Here is a 19,924-nt window from a genome sequence, read left to right as displayed (position 1 = left end):
AAGTGGTTAGAAACCGACTGAAACAACAACAACAGAGAGTGGCAGAGGGAGGGAAGTGAGGTCAGACTGCTAACTGTCCCGTTTGGTCTTGAAACACCAAAGAAACCTCTCCGATTGGCTTCTGATGGGACAGGCACACACTTCTCATTTAAAGATCCTTTTTAATAGTTATATTTACAGACAGCACAGCTGTTTCTGACACACATATTGACACATTGCAGGGAGTTGATTAGTTTCATATTTAGTTTGTCTGTACATAGAAACATAAAGGATTCAATAATATTATCTTAACCAGGAAGTCACCTCTGTAATTCAATAACCACACGAGGACCATGTGACCCTCATTACGTCTTAAAAAAATCACTTTTCATGTTTCCTCTAAAACAGTAGCAACAATATTTTTCCATTCAGTGGATCCTAAGATGCGACTACGTCACATATTAGTGTCCTGGGCTGAAAATGTGGTAAATCTCTCCAGTTTATTGGGATTTAGTATAAATCAGTCCAGAAAACACAAACAGAAAAAGTTCAATTCATTTTGGTAAAGCCTAAAAGATACTTCAAACCGAAGCAGTGCAAAAACATGTTTCCCAGTTACTTCATAAGCACAGCGGACATTTTATAAATGAAGAGCCAGCCGCTCTCTCAGCTTGTTAAAGTGAAGCCTGTAGGCCGGCTCCTTTTGGCAAATCCAGACGGTTTCTATGTGTGTGTGTTCAAGTGAAGTGGCTGCTCCCAACCACACTGTGGCTTGGTACTCCAGTTATGGGTTTGACCATGCAAACACCCACTCTCTCTCTTTCTCACACACACACACACACACACACACACACACACACACACACACACACACACACACACACACACACACACACACACACACACACACACACACACACACACACACACACACACACACACACACACACACACACAGAATGAATCGACTGTCTCTAATAATTATGCCAGTCCACAGTTTGAAGAAATGTGTTTACAAAAGCTGCATGAATAAAAGGCATTAGCACTTCTCCTCTTCTCACAAAGGGGATGAAGATTACATGTTTAGTCCTTGTAGCAAAAAAAACATGTCAAATATCTCCAAAGTTGTCATAGATGATATCAGGTGATCTCAGCGGCGCCTGCTGCTGGTCGTACCACGAATTATCAGAAGGAGGTTTCCGCTTCGACACTTTGCTGTACAGCTCCATCCCCCCGTCTCCTCCTCCCCAAATATTGTTGTTGTTGTTCACATTACTGCCTCCATGTTTCCCAGTGGGCAGCGGCACCGGCTCCTTCCGAGCAAGTCTGCCCGGCTTAGGAGTGGTGACAGGTTTAGGCCACCTCGGCGCCGGAGGTTGCGGCACGCAACGGCTCTGGGCCAGCAGAGGAGGCGAGTGTTTGTGGGACTCCGACTGCTTTCCAAGCGAGGGGGTGCTGTAATTTCCCTCTGGTCCGGAGGCCGCCCCCTCTTCCTGTCTCCTCTGGCTGTGGGCCTCGTCGTAAATACTCATCCCTGAACTAGAGGTCGAGGCGCACCCCTCGGGTTCATCGTATATGTGCTCCAGACGAGCAGCAGGAGGCAATGAAGCCCCTTCTGCTTGACCTCCTGGGGGTCGCCTGTTACTGTTCACCCCTCGTCCTCCCCCAGCACCCCCGTTTAGACTCATCGCACTCGTTTTCTGGTTCAGCTCCAGGCTGATCCGGTCGTACACGTGCGAGAACAAGTCAGGCGGCTTCCTGTGGTTGCTGCCTCCAAGGTGATGATCCGCTTGGACGACACCTCCTGAAGCCTCGTCTCCGACTGGTCGGAGGCGTGGGGTGGGCACTAAAGGGGCGCTGCTTTGACCTTTGATAATGTCCACTGGGTCGGAGTAGAGGCAGTGGCTGCTGTGCAGAGGCAGGCGGACTGAATCTGCCGGCTCAGAATAAAGAGCTGCATGTTCGTCAGCTGAGGAAAAACCTTTTGCTGCCGCCTGCGCCCTGGGAGCCTTTACAGGGGGCCCCCCAGCTCCCAAAACTCCCAAGATGGCTGGAGGTTCTGGTAAACTCCTCCCCTTGAGCCCTCCTGCCGTTCCTTGCCCCCTTCCTCCTCCTCCTCCTCCTCCACCATCTCCACCCTCTCTCTTCCCAAGCACACCATCAGCAGAGCCCGGTTTGCTGCCGCCTGAATCGCCGTCGGCCTCCCGACTGCTGCAGCTGCTGCTGCTGTCTCCATTTCCTGCTGTTAAGCTACTAGGAGCGGCGTTGCGTATGTACTGCAGTGACGAAGGGCAGTCTGGGTCAAAGTTGATGGGGCCGCTGAGGTGGCGCTCCTCAGCCAGGACCTTCTGCGACTGGATGGCCTGCTCCACCAGCGTGAAGATCTCGTTGCCTTGCTTGGTGTCAAAGGTGAAGTTACCGGGGCCCGAGTCGCAGCGCCGGCCTGCCTCGAACGAAAACATCACCTAAAGAAAGAAAAGACAGAAAAGGGAAAATGTTTGAACGCATTCAAGTGTGTGTGACTAAATAAATATATACAGAGAAGTCTGAATAAATGCCAACATGGAACTGAAGTAATGGAGCCAGTCACAGAAGGCTCAGCGCTCTGTTCCACTCACTCATTTATCATTTTCTTGGCACTAAAAGAAAGCTTGCTTCCTTTTTCCACATAATTGTAAACTTCACTGCTTTCGCTTACTGTGGATTTCTATTTTACACACAAACTTCCCCTGCTTTCTTTTTCAAAAATCATGACCGCCACATACAGATCGACATATGTACATCTTTTATCTTGTGCATAACATCAAAGTTTCAGTCTTGAGACTTAAATAAATAAACTGTAGACGAGCCAGACAGACCTTTAAAGGTCATCAGCCATTTTTAAACCCTGGTCTCCAGCTCTGAAGCATCTAAAACAACCACAGACTAACACTCTCATTATATTTTCCACATGCACACACTGCTGCTAAAAGTATCATTTGCACTTCCTAACTACGATCAAGCGTTGCATTCTGAGCTTAAATGTAGCACGCCACACTTCCTCTGCGTGTACTCGTCACATTTGTACCCACCCGGTCTCGCCCGTATCTCCTCAGCAGCTTGTAGGGCCACACGACAACGTTCCTCTTGGTCTTCGGCTCCTTCAAGATTAAAATGTCGTTTTCTGCTTTCAGCCAGTAGTTGCCCGTCAGCCCGCAGCGCTCTGACGCCTCGGTGCGCTGAACGCTCACCCAGAACTCGTTCACTGCGAGGAGAAGATTATACTGTATATATATATATGGGGAGACATTTCTAACTAAAACACATCACCATGAAACTTCCCCAGCTGATTACTTACATTAAGACAACTCGTGTTTGTATTACATGTTTTCTGAAATGTTATGTTTAAAGAAAATGATCTTATTAAATATGTACTAATATTCATTTCTGAGACAGAAGGGTTAAAGATTCTTCTTTCATTTTGTTGACATTAGTGTGAAAGCTTTTTACGGAGGGAATTTTGGATACCAATAATTGATTCACTCAGAATCAGAATATACTGTCCACAATAAAAATCTATTGTTTTTGTGGACAGGTGGCGCACAGTGATTTAAGTTAGTGAGCTCACAAGATTGTACGAGGATTCATGTGTTACAGTTAGACTATCAATGTTTGTTTGTTTTACTAATAATCCAGATTTATTTTTGCTAATATGTAATCATGTTACTGTAATCTGAACTTTTAGAAATATTTTAGTTTTTGAAAACAGCCCCCTGCACTAACTCTGAGACACTTTCATTGAGATAATTATTTTTTGTATTGCAAGTTTTCTGAAATTTCATGTTGAAACATGCAAATGAGGCATTATCTAATGTTTACATGTGTTGCATGTGGGAGAAATCTACAGATGCAAATAGAAAAAAAATTAGTAAAATAAAAACCTAAATGTGTATTTTGGATGTTTTCTTTCCACTAAGACTAAAATACTATCTAAAGATGTGTTTGCCTGTAGCGTCTGGCCTTAAGGTCTTTAACTGATGTAAGGTGTAAGATTTTATTCTGTAGTTTCCTTACCCTCCTCTCTGGAGTAGTAGATGAGGTTTTCAGACATCTGCAGGTCCAGGGCTCCTCCATTAGAGTCTGCAGCAGTGCTGCTGCTGCCTCCTCCCTGCAGACACACAGACTCTAAATTAGGATTTTCATAGTATGTGAATTATACTTTGCTTTTTGTTTGTGTTGTACTCTGAACTGTTTGGACAAAAGGAAAAGGTTCCAACTGGAAGGATAGAGACAGAAAGCATGAGAGGAGAGAAAGACAATAAAGAGTTAGAGAGACAACAGAGAACGAAGCGGAGGAAGTTGTCCTGGAAACTCCCTCTGGCTTCCTCTCTGCAAATATGTGTAATGTTCATGTGTGTGAGTGTGAGTGTGTGTGTGAACACAATAGAAGCTGTGGCCTGTTTAGACACTCCAGGGGCATGTGGGAAATTTTGGAAGCCACACAAACAAAAAGAATTAAACCCCAGTTCAAGGCAACATTTAAAACAGCAGTTCTGTTTTCCACCAAGCTAAGGAGATTTGTTTTTCTTCATTTAAAATATTTTTTGGTCACATTCAGGCGCAAAACACACATAAAGAAAGCTTGTGCCTTTAAAAATCACACATGAGGAGAGATACCTGAAATGCGATGTCACACATGGTGTCCATCCAGTCCTTGGTGGCGTTCTTCTCTGCAGCAAACACGTGCGTCTTGTCGTTGGTCTCCACACAGAACGCTGCCATGTTTTCTTTGGGACAGCTCTCCGTCAGCGCCGGCAGGATGGAAATGCACTCTGACAAGCGGATGATCTTCTTGTCAAGCTTCCTGGTTTTCTCATTGGACCCGCTTCCCGAGGCTCCGCCGATCCCCCCAACTCCACCCGAGGGTGCGTCGTAGAACTCGAGGCGGGCGATGCCGTTTTGGCTGGCGGGGTAGAGGACGAACCAGTTCTTCTTCCATTTCTGATGAGAAACACAGGAGAAGATTTAAAGCTGCACTAATCAATATGTTTCCAACAGAAAAGATATTATACGTATTATACACTTTTCATCACTTTCCTACAACAAACATTAAAATGTATGACAATAGTACTTATTGATATTCTTGAGTGTTTTTTTGCTTGTTTTTCAGATTCATTCCCGAACACAATCTGAAAGTTTCCCCAATATGTTTGAACTTTCCCAGATCATTGTTATTATTTTAGCATGGGCCAAAGAAAAAAAACATTATATATAATATCATGGGGCAGAAACATACATTTATTTGTATTAATGGGAAAGGCCTTGTAGTGCTCTGTAGTTTCTATTGTATCATGTCTCTTATTTGTATTACAACAATAAGCGACACACGTTTTGTTTCCCTCTAGAGATGAGTAAAACACAGAAGGATATTTCTGAAGGTTGGAAGGGATGACAGGAGGGAGAGCAGGTGGGTTTGCAACACACTGTTCTGTTCTGTTCTGTCTGGGGAGGGAAGAACAATTTGCATGTGGTTGGTTCAGACGGCACAATGCAGAGTTTTTGAAGTCTACAGAAGATGTGAGTCACAGACGTCACAGACTTAGTCACCACTGCTGTGGTAAAGGGAGTAAGAGTTTAGGCTGACGAGCCTCATCATCACCACTAGAACTGGGACCCAGTGGCAAAAATAAATCAGTGGCAAAGTGCCCCCAAAATTCAAGGTATCTGCCCCATAAAACACAATCAAAAAACGTGTGATTGAGATGATAATATTTAGAAGGAAGTGTGCTGTGGCCCCGAACAGGTTAAAAATAGGACCCGGTCCCAACTAGGTGACAGGTGCTTCTCTCCCTGAGGACAGCAGCGAGGAAGCAACAGCCAACAATGATCTCTTCCTCCCAAGGGACAAACAGGGACATGACCAAACAACATGACACGCAATGCTGAACAATAAGACGCACAGCAAGTGTCCAAGACTGCAGATGTTCAACGCCAACAACGGACATGATGACACAATCTGAGATGATGTGCAATTACTACAGAAAAAGTCTAAATGTGATTATTGTAAAAGATAAACTACCCAACGGTAGGCTGCTGGCTCACTGTCACACTTTCATGTGTTACTGGGAACCAGAACGCAGCAATCGTTAATGTTATTAGTGACTGCTGTGCTTTCAAAATGTCTGTTGTTGCACTGGACTGCAGACGCAATGAGCTGCATGTAGATCATGTTCATTTAGCAGCTCAATCAAGGAAAGTGCAACAGGTTTGTCTAAGCAGGGAGGGCTGGAGCCTGTTAATATTAGGGCTGTCCTTCGACTAAAGAAATGTTCAGACGGACTAACACTCGCAAGGTTTTGTTGACTAATTGATGATTTAAATCGACAGATCTGTAAAGTTTCTCCACAAATTTAAATTTAAAATATTGTGTTTACCACAAATAACTCATTCAGCATGAAACAAGCCTTTGCTTGGTGTTCCTCAGTTTTATGGCTCTCTGGCAGTCAGGCAGCTTCCGCCCCACTGAGTGAATGTCGGGGGGGGGGGGGGGAACACACACTCCTTGAAGAAACGTAGTTGAGATGAGGTGTGACAGCCAAACACATGCACATGTTTAGAGGGTTAACAGGGGACGTCAGGGGACGTCAGGGGACGTCAGGGACTTCCCAAACAACTCATTCAGTTTTAACATATCATACGTTATAAAAATCATCATCAAAATCATATCCCTGAAACGTTTAGTCGACGGACAGAATAATTTTTAACTATTAACGGTTTCAGTCATTTTTCAAGCAGAAATAGTGAAAAAATTGAAATATGCTCCGATTTCAGCCTCTCAAATTACAGGGTTCTCTGCTGTTTTGTCATATATTAATGTAAACTAAATATTTTTGGGACTTTTGGTCGAACAAAACAAAATTTAGAGAAGTCTTGTTTGGCTCTGTGAAGGCAATTGTTTGACATTTCACATAGATTATTGATTTATTGAAAGATTTATTGGTAGAATAAAAAAATAAATAATCGTAGCCCTATTTGTATGCAAACTCTCTATCTGCAGAGTAACAAGTGTTTATAACTAAAGGAGTTAAAGAAGAATATCTCCTTCTTTAATGTAGTGAAGTAGAAGTATGCAATAGAAATACGAGTGAAGTTAAAGTACCTCAAAATGAGAACTGAAGCAGATACATATTAACTTTCCACCATCAGGTTACTGCATGACGTCTAACATCATGTCAGCTTGTTCACTATCATTCACAGCATGGAAATAATAGATGAGAGTCAGACTTCAGGTGTAATTATAGTATTTGCATGATTTATGCTGCACAATCAAATATATTTAACCATCGTTGCAATTTAACAATAAGAACAAACCAGATGGGACTGAGCTGCAATAACGCACTCATACGTTGTAAACATCACAATTAGAACAGAACAGAAATGACAACAGAGTAGCTCGCACACATGAAAGCAAACTTCATCCACTTCTAAACACACACCAAGTTCCAAAAGTGAACATATGTGTATGCACACACACACACACACACACACACACACACACACACACACACACACACACACACACACACACACACACCTGATAAACTAACTGCCAGAAAGGACAGGAAATGTGTGGGATCGTCATTACACAGGATCCTCTTCACTTCCTTCTTCTGCATGCAGGTGTGTCTCAGTGTGTGTGTGTGTCTGTGTGTGTGTGTGTGTGTGTGTGTCTGTGTCTGTATGTGTGTGTATGTGTGTGTCTGTGTGTGTGTCTGTGTGTGTCTGTGTCTGTGTGTGTGAGTGTGAGTGTGTACATATGTGCATCTGTTTGTATTGTTGTTATTATTCCCTTGGTGCATTCTGGACCATCTGTTGCTGCGCACACATGCAGACTCTGACAAACGTGTGATTGTGCAGTTATATACATAAACAGGGTGTGAAACAGTGACTTAGATGTGTGTGTCTGCATGTGAAACAGCTGCTCCATATAAGGCAACAGACCGCTATCAGCCACTAATACACTGAGTGGAAATTATGCAAAAAAGATCATGACAAAGGGAGAGATACTTCCTCACTGATGTGCTGTGTTCAGTATCAGCTGCATCAGCTGCAGCCTTATGTAGCCTTACAGTGTTCCTGTTTATCAGTCAGTACATCAACATGTTCATAAATGACCTGCTTGTATGAGCTTTTGACATAAACAAAGAATAAAATCTTCCCATCATGATGCCAGCTGACGCCAAATATTTGTGTTGTTTATTCTGTACCAGTAACGAGTGTAGTGGCCTTCAGGTCTTTGGTAGCTGCTTTCAACACTGAAGGTGACGTGGTGGCAGTTTTGTTTGTTTTTTAGATCATTTTGCATAAACAACAAAGCCGATTCTAATTATTCAAAACTGTCATTGTATTCATTCGTTTATAAATTTGCGTCACATTTTCACTGTGCACACATTTACCATTGTATCATTTTGAGACGCAGAAGAGCTTCTCTGTGGGATTCAGTGGGAATAAGTCCCTGGAGAAGCTGCTGTGGATATGGCATGAATGTTGGAAAGAGAGTGACTGTTGTTTGTTTTGTATTTTTGTTTTCAAATGTTGAAAGTTGAACCTCGGCTTCTATAATAAGTCTACAATAAACTGTGAAGCCAAAAACAGACACTCAGCCGTAGGGACAGAAATGTCCCCATTGAAACCCAATAAAACCACAATTTTATGATCCCACGGTCATTACAGCATAACATCTATTATATCAGGCTTCACATCTGGAGCCCCGGCTTCAAAATAGCAGTTTTTTACTATTTTCCACCAGATTGAGCCATTTTCTCATGTTTGCCCTGTGATGCAAACACAAGCAAGGCATCAAACTCAATGCTGTTGCTCATTTACATATCCCAGAGTGTGACAAATGTTAAATCCCCCGAGAATTTGATCTTCAAAAAACAACATTGCTGCATTATGTAAACAAACTGATATTCAGAGCATTAAAGAATATTTTGCAGTTATAATCAGGACATAAAATGAAATATTAATACATATTTTTAGGCAGCTTTTTGACATGGGCATTTTTGTCCTCTGAAGACATCAGAGCAACTTTTTTTTTAAAGTGAGGCACAAAGGTTAATCATTTCCAGCACCTGTAACTGTATTGTAATGATTCATACATTATTGCAGTGTGCGTGTTTTGCATGCAGACCCAGTAACTGACGGGTGGCTACATTTATCACAACTGTCACTGCTCAAACCCGGGATCCTCCATCTGTCATGATGCTGTTTAACTAAACCACTCGACCATGTTCCCACAGACCTCAGGGACACATACAGGAGCAGCATGCCTGGTGTTCGGAGAGTAACAGTATGTTTGTTTGTGTACAGGAGCGTGTCTGTTCTCTGTAATGTGTAAGGGAGGGAGAAGGAAAACAGAGGAAAGCTGTGTTAGTGAGAAGTAGTGTGTGTTTTAGAAAGAGGCAGACCACTGATGTGACCACAGATCTGCTGCCCTAACCTCCGTCCTCTGCTGTGTCGACAAAATAAAACTCAATTATGTCAGGACTCGGAGGGAACTGGGAGAGTTTAGTGGAGCAAAGTAAATAAGCTTTTTTCGGTTGACCAAAACTGAAACACACCGAGCTGGAATTTAAATGAAACCATGTTGTAAAAATGAGATTACAGTGATTTACAGTTATGAGTCTTAGATTCACTGCCACTTTATATTTAACATCTCCAAATGAAATCAGAGAATATCAGCTTTGTGTTACTGAAACATGGAGAGTCAAGTAAACATATGCCACTTTTTTCTTTTCTATTTTATAATTATATATATATATAATTATATTTTAGTTTTTAATGTATTTATATAATTTTCTAATTAATTCTTTATTTTTATGATAATGTGGGAGGTTCCTGTTCGGCAGCTTTGTGAAGAAGTTGCTTGTGTGTGTGTGTGTGTGTGTGTGTGTGTGTGTGTGTGTGTGTGTGTTCTTCCTTAAACTAAAACATTAAAGAAACTTCCATTTGTTCTGTTGTGAACATGCCGTGTGTCCTCGTCTGTCCCACCAACGGCTATTTCTGGAGCAGACAAATATTTTCAGGGGAGATAATGATGTCCAGAAGTAGGTCAGACTGGGCAACACAAGTGACAGGATGCTTACAACAACAGAGTGATATGCGATGAAAAAAAACATGCATTCCTGTCCTTAATCCTAAATAACTCACTTTGAGTTTTTTTACTCACATCACAGAACACACACATACTGTAACGCAACGACAACATGAGTCAGAACACTTCCTGGATTCATAGTTTGTTTGAGGGGCTCTTTGGAAAAGTGTACATGTAGTGAATCACAATTTAACTCCTATTTTTAACACTTTAAAAAGCATTTAGTCACTGTGAGTATTCCATTACAATAAAAGGCATTTTAAGTGTTTACTAAGAGAGGGACATTTCTGTGACATACTGTATTTACAAAATGTCTGACCAGAGATCGTTCTCACCAAACACAGTGGGTGATACAGCAAAATGTAAACTGTCGGAAGATATTTCATACTACAAATGTTTCTTTTCTGAGAAATATGATTTAACGTCCGAGATGCTGATGAAAAAATGAAAAGAGAATTTCAGACAAATCCCATTAGACAGTTATTACTTTTGATGTGACTCCCTGTCGAAGCCGTCTGCATCATCTACAGTACCCTCATCTGCAGCCTACAAACTGCAGATCTAAGCATCTTGGATTCGTGTGGCAACAAGCAGATGCACAGCTGAGCTCCCTTCACACTAAATCATGCACACAATCACGTCGCTCTGCTGTCAGCTTGAGCCATAAGATGAAAAAGACAGTTTACCAAGTGTAAAAACTAATAACAGCATAATGTTTGGACTCTTTCACCAAACACTATTGTTCCGTGACCACATTTAGTGAATACTTAAGTCAACTACAGTTCAGACAGCAGCACCACAAACCTCTGGCATGCTTGGGATGTTATGAATACCTTTGTGCATTAAACTTCAGAGGAAACAGCAGATTTGTTTCTTCTGCGTCCTGCAGTGGAGTTTGAGAGCCGTCTGGGACATCGTTGTTAAACACTTAATTGTTTAGTGTAGTGAGGACGTGCATGATTGTGGGCACATGGAGCCGAACCAAAACTGAATTAATCCGATTAATCAAGTTCAAGATTTGTCCCCGAGGGGCAATTGGTTCTGCTGCAGGAGCAATGAAAACAACTTCACAGGGTAGGACACAGGATGAACTGCCACACAGAAGAAGTACACATAATACAAGCACCCGAGAAACAACTGGTGTTCTTGATAATGTTATTTCATAATAATTCTACGTAACTCCTTGTGTTACTCGTCTCCCTAATACTGATAACTGGGTTGGATATGGAGAGTAGAAGCTAAAATTAAACCTGATGCAGGTTAATGGTTTACATCCTCACAGCGTGCTGTACAAACTCTATCATGACCTGATACACGCGATGAAACCGCATTCAGAAACAGAAACCTGGGTCAGATGTTGCCGCTGCACTATAAAATCACATTTTCCGACCATGCACAAGGGAACAAGCCTGTGTGAGTGTGGGTGCATGTGCGTGTATGCCCAGACAGCTCTACAGATTGCATAATTCAGCCAGAAAACCTCAAACCAGTTTCAACACTTTGTGATCAACCAGCTTCCTGTACTTTTCTTCTCTACTCTGGTGCTTTTATCCACATCTGTTAGCTTCTCTCTTACTGTGAAAAGATAGCGTGTTATTTATGAAAATGTGGATTGGTGATTTCAGGGCAGGAAACGGGGCCAGAAGGTTGTGTTGATCCATGTCATATGACCAGAGAGAGAGACAGAGAGACAAAGCCCCTCTTACAAATCTGAAAGAGTAAATGAGCTATTATCTAGCAGTGCACCAAAGGCAAGGTTGCATGGAGGCCAAGGACTGACACACACACCCACAGGTGTTATCCGAGTCCAGTGCTGTTGTGTGAACTCAGAGTCAGAGGCAACACAGTCATATTGCAATAATGTTTTTTTTTTGTTGTTTTTTTTAATGTAGGAAGAATACAATTAAAAAACAGATGTATTCCTGATATGATCTTTGGAGTTCTTTTTTTCCCTTATTATTTATCTTTTGAATAAATGTTGAAATCCATAGACTGCCCGCTAACAGTTATGCCTGTGTTGTGTCTGAACAAATGACTGCTGTATAATTGCACTTGATAAAAAATGTATGCAGCTGTTAACTACTCTAATAAAGTGAGGCGTCACCAGCTCACTAAATGTTATTCCTTCCATCTCCCCATCCTCATTTACTTTATAGATGCTTTAGTTCACTTTGGCTTCATGTGTTTTACATTTACTGAATGTTTCTACAGTGCATGCCATCACATTCACATGCAGCACACTCGCTCACACACACAGGGATGCAGAGCAGGTTGACTCCAAAGCACCACATCAAAACTCGGCCAGATCCGTGAACACTGCTGTCACTTCCTCTGCATCACTAAGTTGGTCTTTGAAGAAGTTGGGCACGATGACTGGTCTTATTGCACCAATGTGTGCTCCATTTGTCATGTAGTAAATTGCTTACAACTGGAAATGTTACAAAGTCTACGAGTCTTATGTGTGGATTAAAAACTTATTTTAGATATTGAATAAAATCTGTGAACATACCAACATGTAGACTTCTACAGCGAGGATTTGACATTAACACACTTTGTGTCTCAAACATAAGTTACTATTTTATTATTCCTATAACGAAATATTATATAGTCAGTTTATGATAGGCAGCAGTGACCTGAAAGTGCAAACGCTAGTTTCTAGTTTTAGTGGCTTTGAAGAGCAACGTAGATGAGTTTGTATTATTAATAATAATAATAATAATAATAATAATAATAATAATAATAATAATAATAATAATAATAAGCTTTATTTGTATAGCACCTTTCATACAAGAATTGCAGCCCAAAGTGCTTCACAGCAAAAACATAGTACAAGATTAGACAGAGCATTCACATATTACTGGTTTATAATATTCCTATTACATTTCTCTCTTGCTTATAATTTGATATTAGATAGCATCCTCACAACATGCATTATGGGCTCACCAGCTAGTTATTTTTCGTCATTTCTGCGCGTCCTAGCAAAGTAACAGTTATTTATTTGGACTTACCTTTCCAAACTTTTGATGCTGCACATAAAGTTGTCCCTCCTTCACGTGGGTGTCCATGCCCTCCAAACTCTCCAGGGCCACCCTTCCTCTAGAAAGACGAAATGTGAGTTGAACTTGACGAAAATCACTTTTATGGTTGTTTCTTTATCCTACATCCACTCACAACTTCCCTCTTCTCTCACTTCCGCTCGCTAGCCGTTAAAACGCATTTATCGTACCGCGCGCGCACAATTAACGGCGTCATGGTAGAAATCAAAAGCCCAAAGTGTGTCTGGGTGGTCCAGATAAAGTTAAATAGTGTCCAAATGTTTTCGGTGGGTCGCCTATCTGTCGCCTCTCACTCCTCCTGCAGGGCTGGACGGGCTGGAGAAGTGGAAAGCCACAATTAAAAGAACGTGAAGCTTCCGGTTACAACTTTCAGAATAAAAGTCCAATTAATTAACGGCTTTGAGTGCATGGTGGAAAAGTTCAGTAGTGCTTCACAGGTGTGTAGCCTCGGCTTTTCAGGTCCTGGGTACACCCCAAGTCTCTTAAATTGCATCCACATTTCCCTGACTTGGGTCTTTTTAATGTTTCAGGGAAAATACGTAATTCGTATCAAACCCGATGCTCAGAAATGATCAGACATGTGACTGAATCGAAATGATAAATAAAAAAAGTAAATAGGTTTCTTGCTGAAAACTCTATCTTTGAATTATATTATATCCATAATAAAATGTAATGGGAGAAATAACAGATCATGAAAAGAAAAATATTTCTTATAAATTAAGAAAGTTGTTTTTGGTCCGTTGTGTTTTTTAAATCTACAAATAACACAGATCTTTAACTAGATGGCAAATCAGAAAACCAATATAATATACACTTTAGAATGATACAGTTTGATCTGTTATCTGTCTTCACTCCGGTATGAAACTCCAGTGATGTTCAATCAGATCAGTCCGATCAGCTGCAGCGTCCAATCAATAGCTGATGTATCAGGACTAATAAACATTATTATTCAGACAAAAGTTCAATAGTAACAAAGAAGAGTTGGAAAAAATTAATCATCATGTTCACATTGTTTATGTGCTTTACAAAGTTCTAAAGTGACGCATGCGTTTTTATTTTTGAAATCTGAATTAGTCAACATCCGGGGTCTTTAAGCAACTCTGTGGTGCTTGACGCAGCTGTCTCTCTGCAGGGGCAGTGAGCAGCGCGTGGTGAGCGCACCGAGCCGCTGCTCTCCTCCCACCTCCTCTTGTGTAACTTCTGTTGGTTTCAGCTCTGACACGCGCACATGCAAACTATAGGCAGAATATAAATGATACTGTAAACTGCATGTAACAGCATTATGTTTCGCTAACCAACTGCAGGAACAGCAGGAAATCACATATCATAGAAAACAGTTATTCTTTGTACGAACAAACAAAGTAAGATCAAGTTTCTCACCATTAGTGCGAACTTTAACTATAGAGATATTAAAACAATTTTGAGTAGCCAAGGAATGATAGTTATTTTTTAAGGAGCATGTGTTGGCAAAGAGAAGCTGGCCCCAAAGTTAATGTGTTGCAGATGCCTCCTGCTGGCTCACAGAGTAACAAGAAGTTGGTGTTTCCAGCCCATAACAGACAGTCCTAAATCTGTGACACTGAGTATGGGTTTTTCGACACACAATGGGTGTTTAACTTCACATTTCTTAAACTAAAAAACATATTGTCCTTAACCTATTAGCAGTATAAAAAAACTTTAGTACCTTGCATGGACGAGAATTTTCTGGTTTTTTTAAACATCTTCAGTGTGTTTAGTTTGCATACTCGGATGCAAAAAAATAGTAATAATAGCTAACTGAAGCCAGGGCACGAAGGAGGTCTCCACACTGTTAGGCTCCAAATAAATAGCTTATACCTCTTTTTGTGTCTTGAAGGTAACGTTTCAATATCCTAAGGCAAGTGTGAAAGAGAAAACAAAGGCATTTCTTGCAGAGGCAGTAATCAACTCAAATCACTATCACCTGGTGAGTAAACAGCAGAGAGAAAACAAACACTACAAGATGGCAATCACAGTACTCCAGAAAATCCAGAGAAAGAAATTCAATGATAATATGACAGAAACTAAAATGTAAATCACTGTCTTATATGAACACATTTCAATATACATATATATAAAGTGAATATATATAAAGTGAATATATTATAGAAATAGTATTGTATAGTATAGAAAAACACACCTGCCACCTACTGGTCATTTAGCACCACTGCAGGTTGAAGCTCAGCCGCAACTCTCGCGATAATTGCGCACTTGAACTGGACCAAAACAGGAACTAAAACATGGCATCTGTGTTCGGCGGAGTAGAGGGGTGAGAATAAGTTTTTATACAAGAAAACCTTTCCAATTTTTGGTTTTGATTATCAGTTAAGGCTAGTGTGTGTTTTTGCAGTTGTCATTGAGATATTCACGCTACATGCCGATACCGAAAGAGTTTCATTCTGACTACAGACAAGTCTTCCGACAGAGGGAGCTTTACTGTTGTGTGCGTGCAAGTGTCTCGTGATCACTTTATCTCGCTCACATTTTGTGGGGTACTGTCGTTTAGATTATGTGATATCTGATATTTTAATTATAAGTAGTTTTTTTGTCCCTGCTGTCTCACCTGTACGTTTATATATGACATATATATATGTAAAAATAAAAGGATAAAAGGGAAACAACCAAACAAAAAGTACAGAAAATATATATACATAACATGCATATCTGTTTTTGATGGTATGTACTGTATGCATGTCTTTCTGTTTCTCTCATCCCCTCTGTCCTCTGTCTGTCTCCAGTGGAGGGACTCATTCCAAAGTGGTACTAGTGGCTGCAGATGGAAAGATCCTGGCGGAGACGGAGGGACCGTCCACCAACCACTGGGTGAGGAAAAATTGATAAATAGGGGGAATTTAGGGGGTTGCCTTATTTGCAGTGGTGGAATATAAGTAACATTTACCCAAGTTTCTTAGGTACAAATTCAAGGTACTGTGAGTATTTCCATTTAATGCAACTTTCTACTTCTACTCCACTACATCTCAGAGGTTAATATTGTGCTTTTTACTCCACTACATTTGTCCGACAACTTTAGTTTTGGATCACAAAGACGAAAACAGGTTGTTTTTCTGAGAAAGTAGACTTTTTAGAGACACGTGGTTCTCACAGGATACAGACAAAGAGACAAACATATGATGATCTTATAGAATATGATGCATTTCTGTAGATGTAACTACCAACAGGATATAAAGGAGTTAAAATGAGCCCAACCTTAAACATATACAGCAGTAAAGTGCATCATACACATCAATGCACGTTTCATACTTTAAGTACATTTGCTGATATTATTTACATATTTTAACTTAAGTAAGGTTTTGCAGGACTTCTATTTGTAGTGGAGTATTTTCACAATGTGGTATTAGGATCTTGATACTTCTTCCACCACAGCGTATACATTTACTCAATGCATAAAGAACACAAAAACTGTGTGTGTGTGTGTGTGTGTGTGTGTTTGTTGTGTACACAGTTGGTTGGGGTGGACAAATGTATTGAAACCATCAACGACATGGTGCAGAAAGCCAAGATGAAGGCAGGGCTGGATCCAAACACGCCACTCTTCTCATTGGTCAGTCGAACTGTTTGTCAGATACACTGTTGTTGACCTCTGATGGGAGAATTTGATGAATAATAAGAGCCAAGTGGAATATTTGACACACTTCTGTGTCTGCAGGGCATGTCTCTGAGCGGAGGGGAGCAGAAGGCCGCCATCGACAAACTGATCGCTGACATGAAGCAACGGTTCCCCACTCTCAGCCAGCACTACTTCATCACCACAGATGCAATCGGCGCCATGGCGACCGCCAGCGATCACGGTAACTAGTCTCAGCACAAAACTTGAACCAAAAAGTGCTGGAGACGTGCGTGTAAGAGTAGCATGCATTTACACCTCATTTAATCTCAATCGCTTATATGCAGTGGTGGAAGGAGTTTTAAGATAAAGTACAAACACCACAATTTAAAAAACAAACACTTTGTTACAAGAACTTTATTAATCCCACAGATTTCTAAAAAATTACAACAACATAAGAATAAAGTTAAAATACAAAGTGTATCAGTAATACTGACACCCGTACAAAACAGAACAGCTATAAGATACATTAAGTAAAATATTGCACATGATAATGACAGAAAACCTCACAGTAAAGCCTTTAGTACTTGAGTTAATATACTTATTTACTTTCCACCCCAGTTTATGCATTCTTATTTTCAGCCATTTTTAGTATAAACTTTTGTATAAAATGTAATTATACAATCGTACCGTCTACATTAACATTTGAAAGCTACTCACATTCAGTTCAAACCAGGACCTTAAGATGTCATATAACAGGGCTTGTACTTTACCCTCAGGTGTGGCTGTATCAAAGTGATATCATTTAGTGTGTTTTTCCACACTTTATGGCTTAATGAGATTATCGCAGTCATCGTTATTGTCATCATATAGTGCCGGTCAGCTCAGACTCTCTGTTTTCTCTGTAGGAGGTGTCGTGTTAATATCAGGGACCGGCTCTAACTGCAAGCTAGTCAACCCCGATGGCTCACAGATCGGCTGTGGAGGCTGGGGTCACATGATGGGGGATGAAGGAGGAGGTAACCATGGCAATTTGTACCTTTTTTATATAAATTATTTATGTCTCTACTGATTGAACCAAACTCTTTTAAATGCATCGCTGTTTCTCAGCATTCTGGATCTCTCACTTGGCGGTGAAGACGGTGTTTGATGCCAAAGATAACCTGGTCGCTCCTCCTCATGACGTTACACACGTCAGACAGACCATGGAGGAATACTTCCAGGTCAGATTGCAGCGACGGAGAGAAATGTGTTCATAAGTGCAATAATATGAGCTCAGGTTCAAGTAAAGCTGAGTGAAGCACATTCACTAATCATAATGCTGAATAAGTGCTGGGTATTTGAAGTGCCAGTCAAGGTGAAAAATGGAACAAAACCACATGAGAAGTAAAGATTAAGCCCATTTCCCACTGCTCAATCAGTGTCCACCAACACCCACTAACATGTGGCTTTTGTCTGTAGAGGGAAAGGTTACAGTCAGCATTCATTCCCTGCAGCAGTGACCTATTTATTAGTATTTATCGGCTCCTTTTCTGATTTTCAATGTATCCCAGGTGTCAGATCTGATGGGCATGCTGCCGCACTTCTACAGAAATTTCCAGAAGTCCCACTTTGCTGGTTTGTGCAAGAAGCTGGCTGAAGGTACGCGGTGCATCACTTCCTGCTTGCTTCTGTTAAGGACAAAAGTAAAAGATTTCAATGGAAGTTAGAAAGAAACGTATTTGTGTGCATGTGTTTCAGGTGCAGAAGCAGGAGATGCTCTCTGTCAGTATGTGTTCACTCAGGCTGGGAGAGTTCTGGCAAAACATGTCGAAGCCGTCTTACCTGCAGCACAAGAGGTAACGTCAGGGTTTTCATTTCTCCTTAGATTTGATTGTAGTTTCAGTTAGTTAAAGAATGTGTTATTAGTTTCAGTTTTTGAGAAGGTTTTGCAAAAACTAGTTTGTCTTTGTCACACGTGAACTTCCTGTGATGACAGCCATTATTGAGGAGTGACGTCGGCCTGCCCATCCTGTGTGTGGGCTCAGTGTGGAAGAGCTGGGAGCTTCTGAAGCCAGGTCAGTGACTTCAAATCAACAAATAAGTCCTTAAATAAATCATCTCCCATCATGACACTGAAAGAAAATTAGTTGAAGCAGTAGAAAGTTCCACCAAGTCTCAGTTTCCTCTCCTTGTTTCTGTGTTTCTCTGTCTCAGGGTTCACTGAGGTTTTGGATAAAGTGGCATCATCTGACAAGTTCAAGGGCCGTTTCCATGGCTACAGCCTCCTGATTCTGCAGCAGTCCTCGGCCCTCGGCGGCGCGAGTCTGGGGGCTCAGAGTATGGCCGTAACTTTAGCTATGGATTACAAAGCTAACGCCAAAGTCTTCTACCAACACACTTTTAAGAGCAGCCAATGAGAGTGCAGCTGCACATCCTGTAGCTCTTAACCAATCAGGGTTCAGCTAAAGGGAAATTGTATTGGCCATTATATAATTATTAGCCTCCTTGCTAATAACACTTACTATAATGATGAAGATGAAGATAATGATGATGATGATGATAATGATGGTGTAATAATGGTATAGCTCTTGATTTGATCTCATTACAAGACACAAAGTTATTTTGTTTTACTGTAATTGTAAATCTTTGTACCTTTACAACAGTTGTTTACATTTATAATAAAAAATCATTCTTTCATCTCTGACCCCAAAGATAATTGAAGTTCAGTTTAAGCTGTGATTCAAAATACCCGGTCACTGTCATGTCTTAAGGTATTTTAAAATGCTAACTGTTTATATATTTTTAAAGTTATTATAGGCAGATAAGTTGAACACAAAGCAGCACTTGATTCATCTCCGGGCTGTCTGCACTTTTCTTTTTCACTTGCAGATGATGCCATTACACCGCTTGTGACATCATTGGCAATCACGTTCACACTTTCATGGCTCTCCCCGTTATGAGCACACAGTACTGCCATATATTCAATAAAAGTAGAATTAAAAATTCGCTCTTTATGTTGTTTTTCTTTATTTCTGAAAGTACTTCAGTTTCATTCAGTTACATTTGACTGTATTGCATCCTGGTAATGATCCACAAATAAATACTTTGTTTTGTTTTTTGTTTCAGCATATAGAATTTCGCATCGTGTTTCTCATCACAGCCACACAGCCTGTGGAGCTGCACGCAGCG

General features: G+C 40.9%; 2 protein-coding genes across 4 annotated transcripts; one reads left to right on the top strand and one right to left on the bottom strand.

The window, feature by feature from the left end:
* Nucleotides 1-144: 144 nt before the first annotated feature.
* Nucleotides 145-13,463, bottom strand: dok1b (docking protein 1b). The gene is made up of 6 exons (XM_029454387.1): nucleotides 13,123-13,463; nucleotides 4,636-4,959; nucleotides 4,033-4,126; nucleotides 3,051-3,223; nucleotides 2,117-2,444; nucleotides 145-2,074 (listed from the first exon to the last, which is right to left on the bottom strand). Exons 1-6 carry the CDS (start codon nucleotides 13,177-13,179, stop codon nucleotides 1,089-1,091), a joined length of 1,962 nt encoding a protein of 653 aa, XP_029310247.1. The 5' UTR covers nucleotides 13,180-13,463; the 3' UTR covers nucleotides 145-1,088.
* Nucleotides 13,464-14,756: 1,293 nt separating this feature from the next.
* nagk (N-acetylglucosamine kinase) lies at nucleotides 14,757-19,741 on the top strand. 3 transcript variants are annotated; one of them, XM_029454381.1, is made up of 10 exons: nucleotides 14,757-15,115; nucleotides 15,927-16,011; nucleotides 16,652-16,750; nucleotides 16,856-16,997; nucleotides 17,662-17,772; nucleotides 17,864-17,976; nucleotides 18,307-18,394; nucleotides 18,494-18,591; nucleotides 18,732-18,810; nucleotides 18,950-19,741. In XM_029454381.1, the coding sequence occupies exons 3-10, from the start codon at nucleotides 16,691-16,693 to the stop codon at nucleotides 19,150-19,152; spliced, it is 894 nt and encodes a 297-aa protein (XP_029310241.1). In that variant the 5' UTR covers nucleotides 14,757-15,115; nucleotides 15,927-16,011; nucleotides 16,652-16,690; the 3' UTR covers nucleotides 19,153-19,741. The 3 variants fall into 3 exon arrangements, with proteins under 3 accessions (XP_029310241.1, XP_029310239.1, XP_029310240.1); XM_029454379.1 differs by lacking the exon at nucleotides 14,757-15,115 and adding an exon at nucleotides 15,351-15,457; XM_029454380.1 differs by lacking the exon at nucleotides 14,757-15,115 and adding an exon at nucleotides 15,479-15,631.
* Nucleotides 19,742-19,924: the final 183 nt, after the last annotated feature.

Source organism: Cottoperca gobio, chromosome 18 (genome assembly GCF_900634415.1).
Source record: "Cottoperca gobio chromosome 18, fCotGob3.1, whole genome shotgun sequence".
In the NCBI taxonomy this organism is placed as follows: Eukaryota; Metazoa; Chordata; class Actinopteri; order Perciformes; family Bovichtidae; genus Cottoperca; species Cottoperca gobio.
The sequence above is the reverse complement of the archived record's forward strand: the minus strand, read 5'-3'. Positions and strand labels throughout refer to the sequence as shown.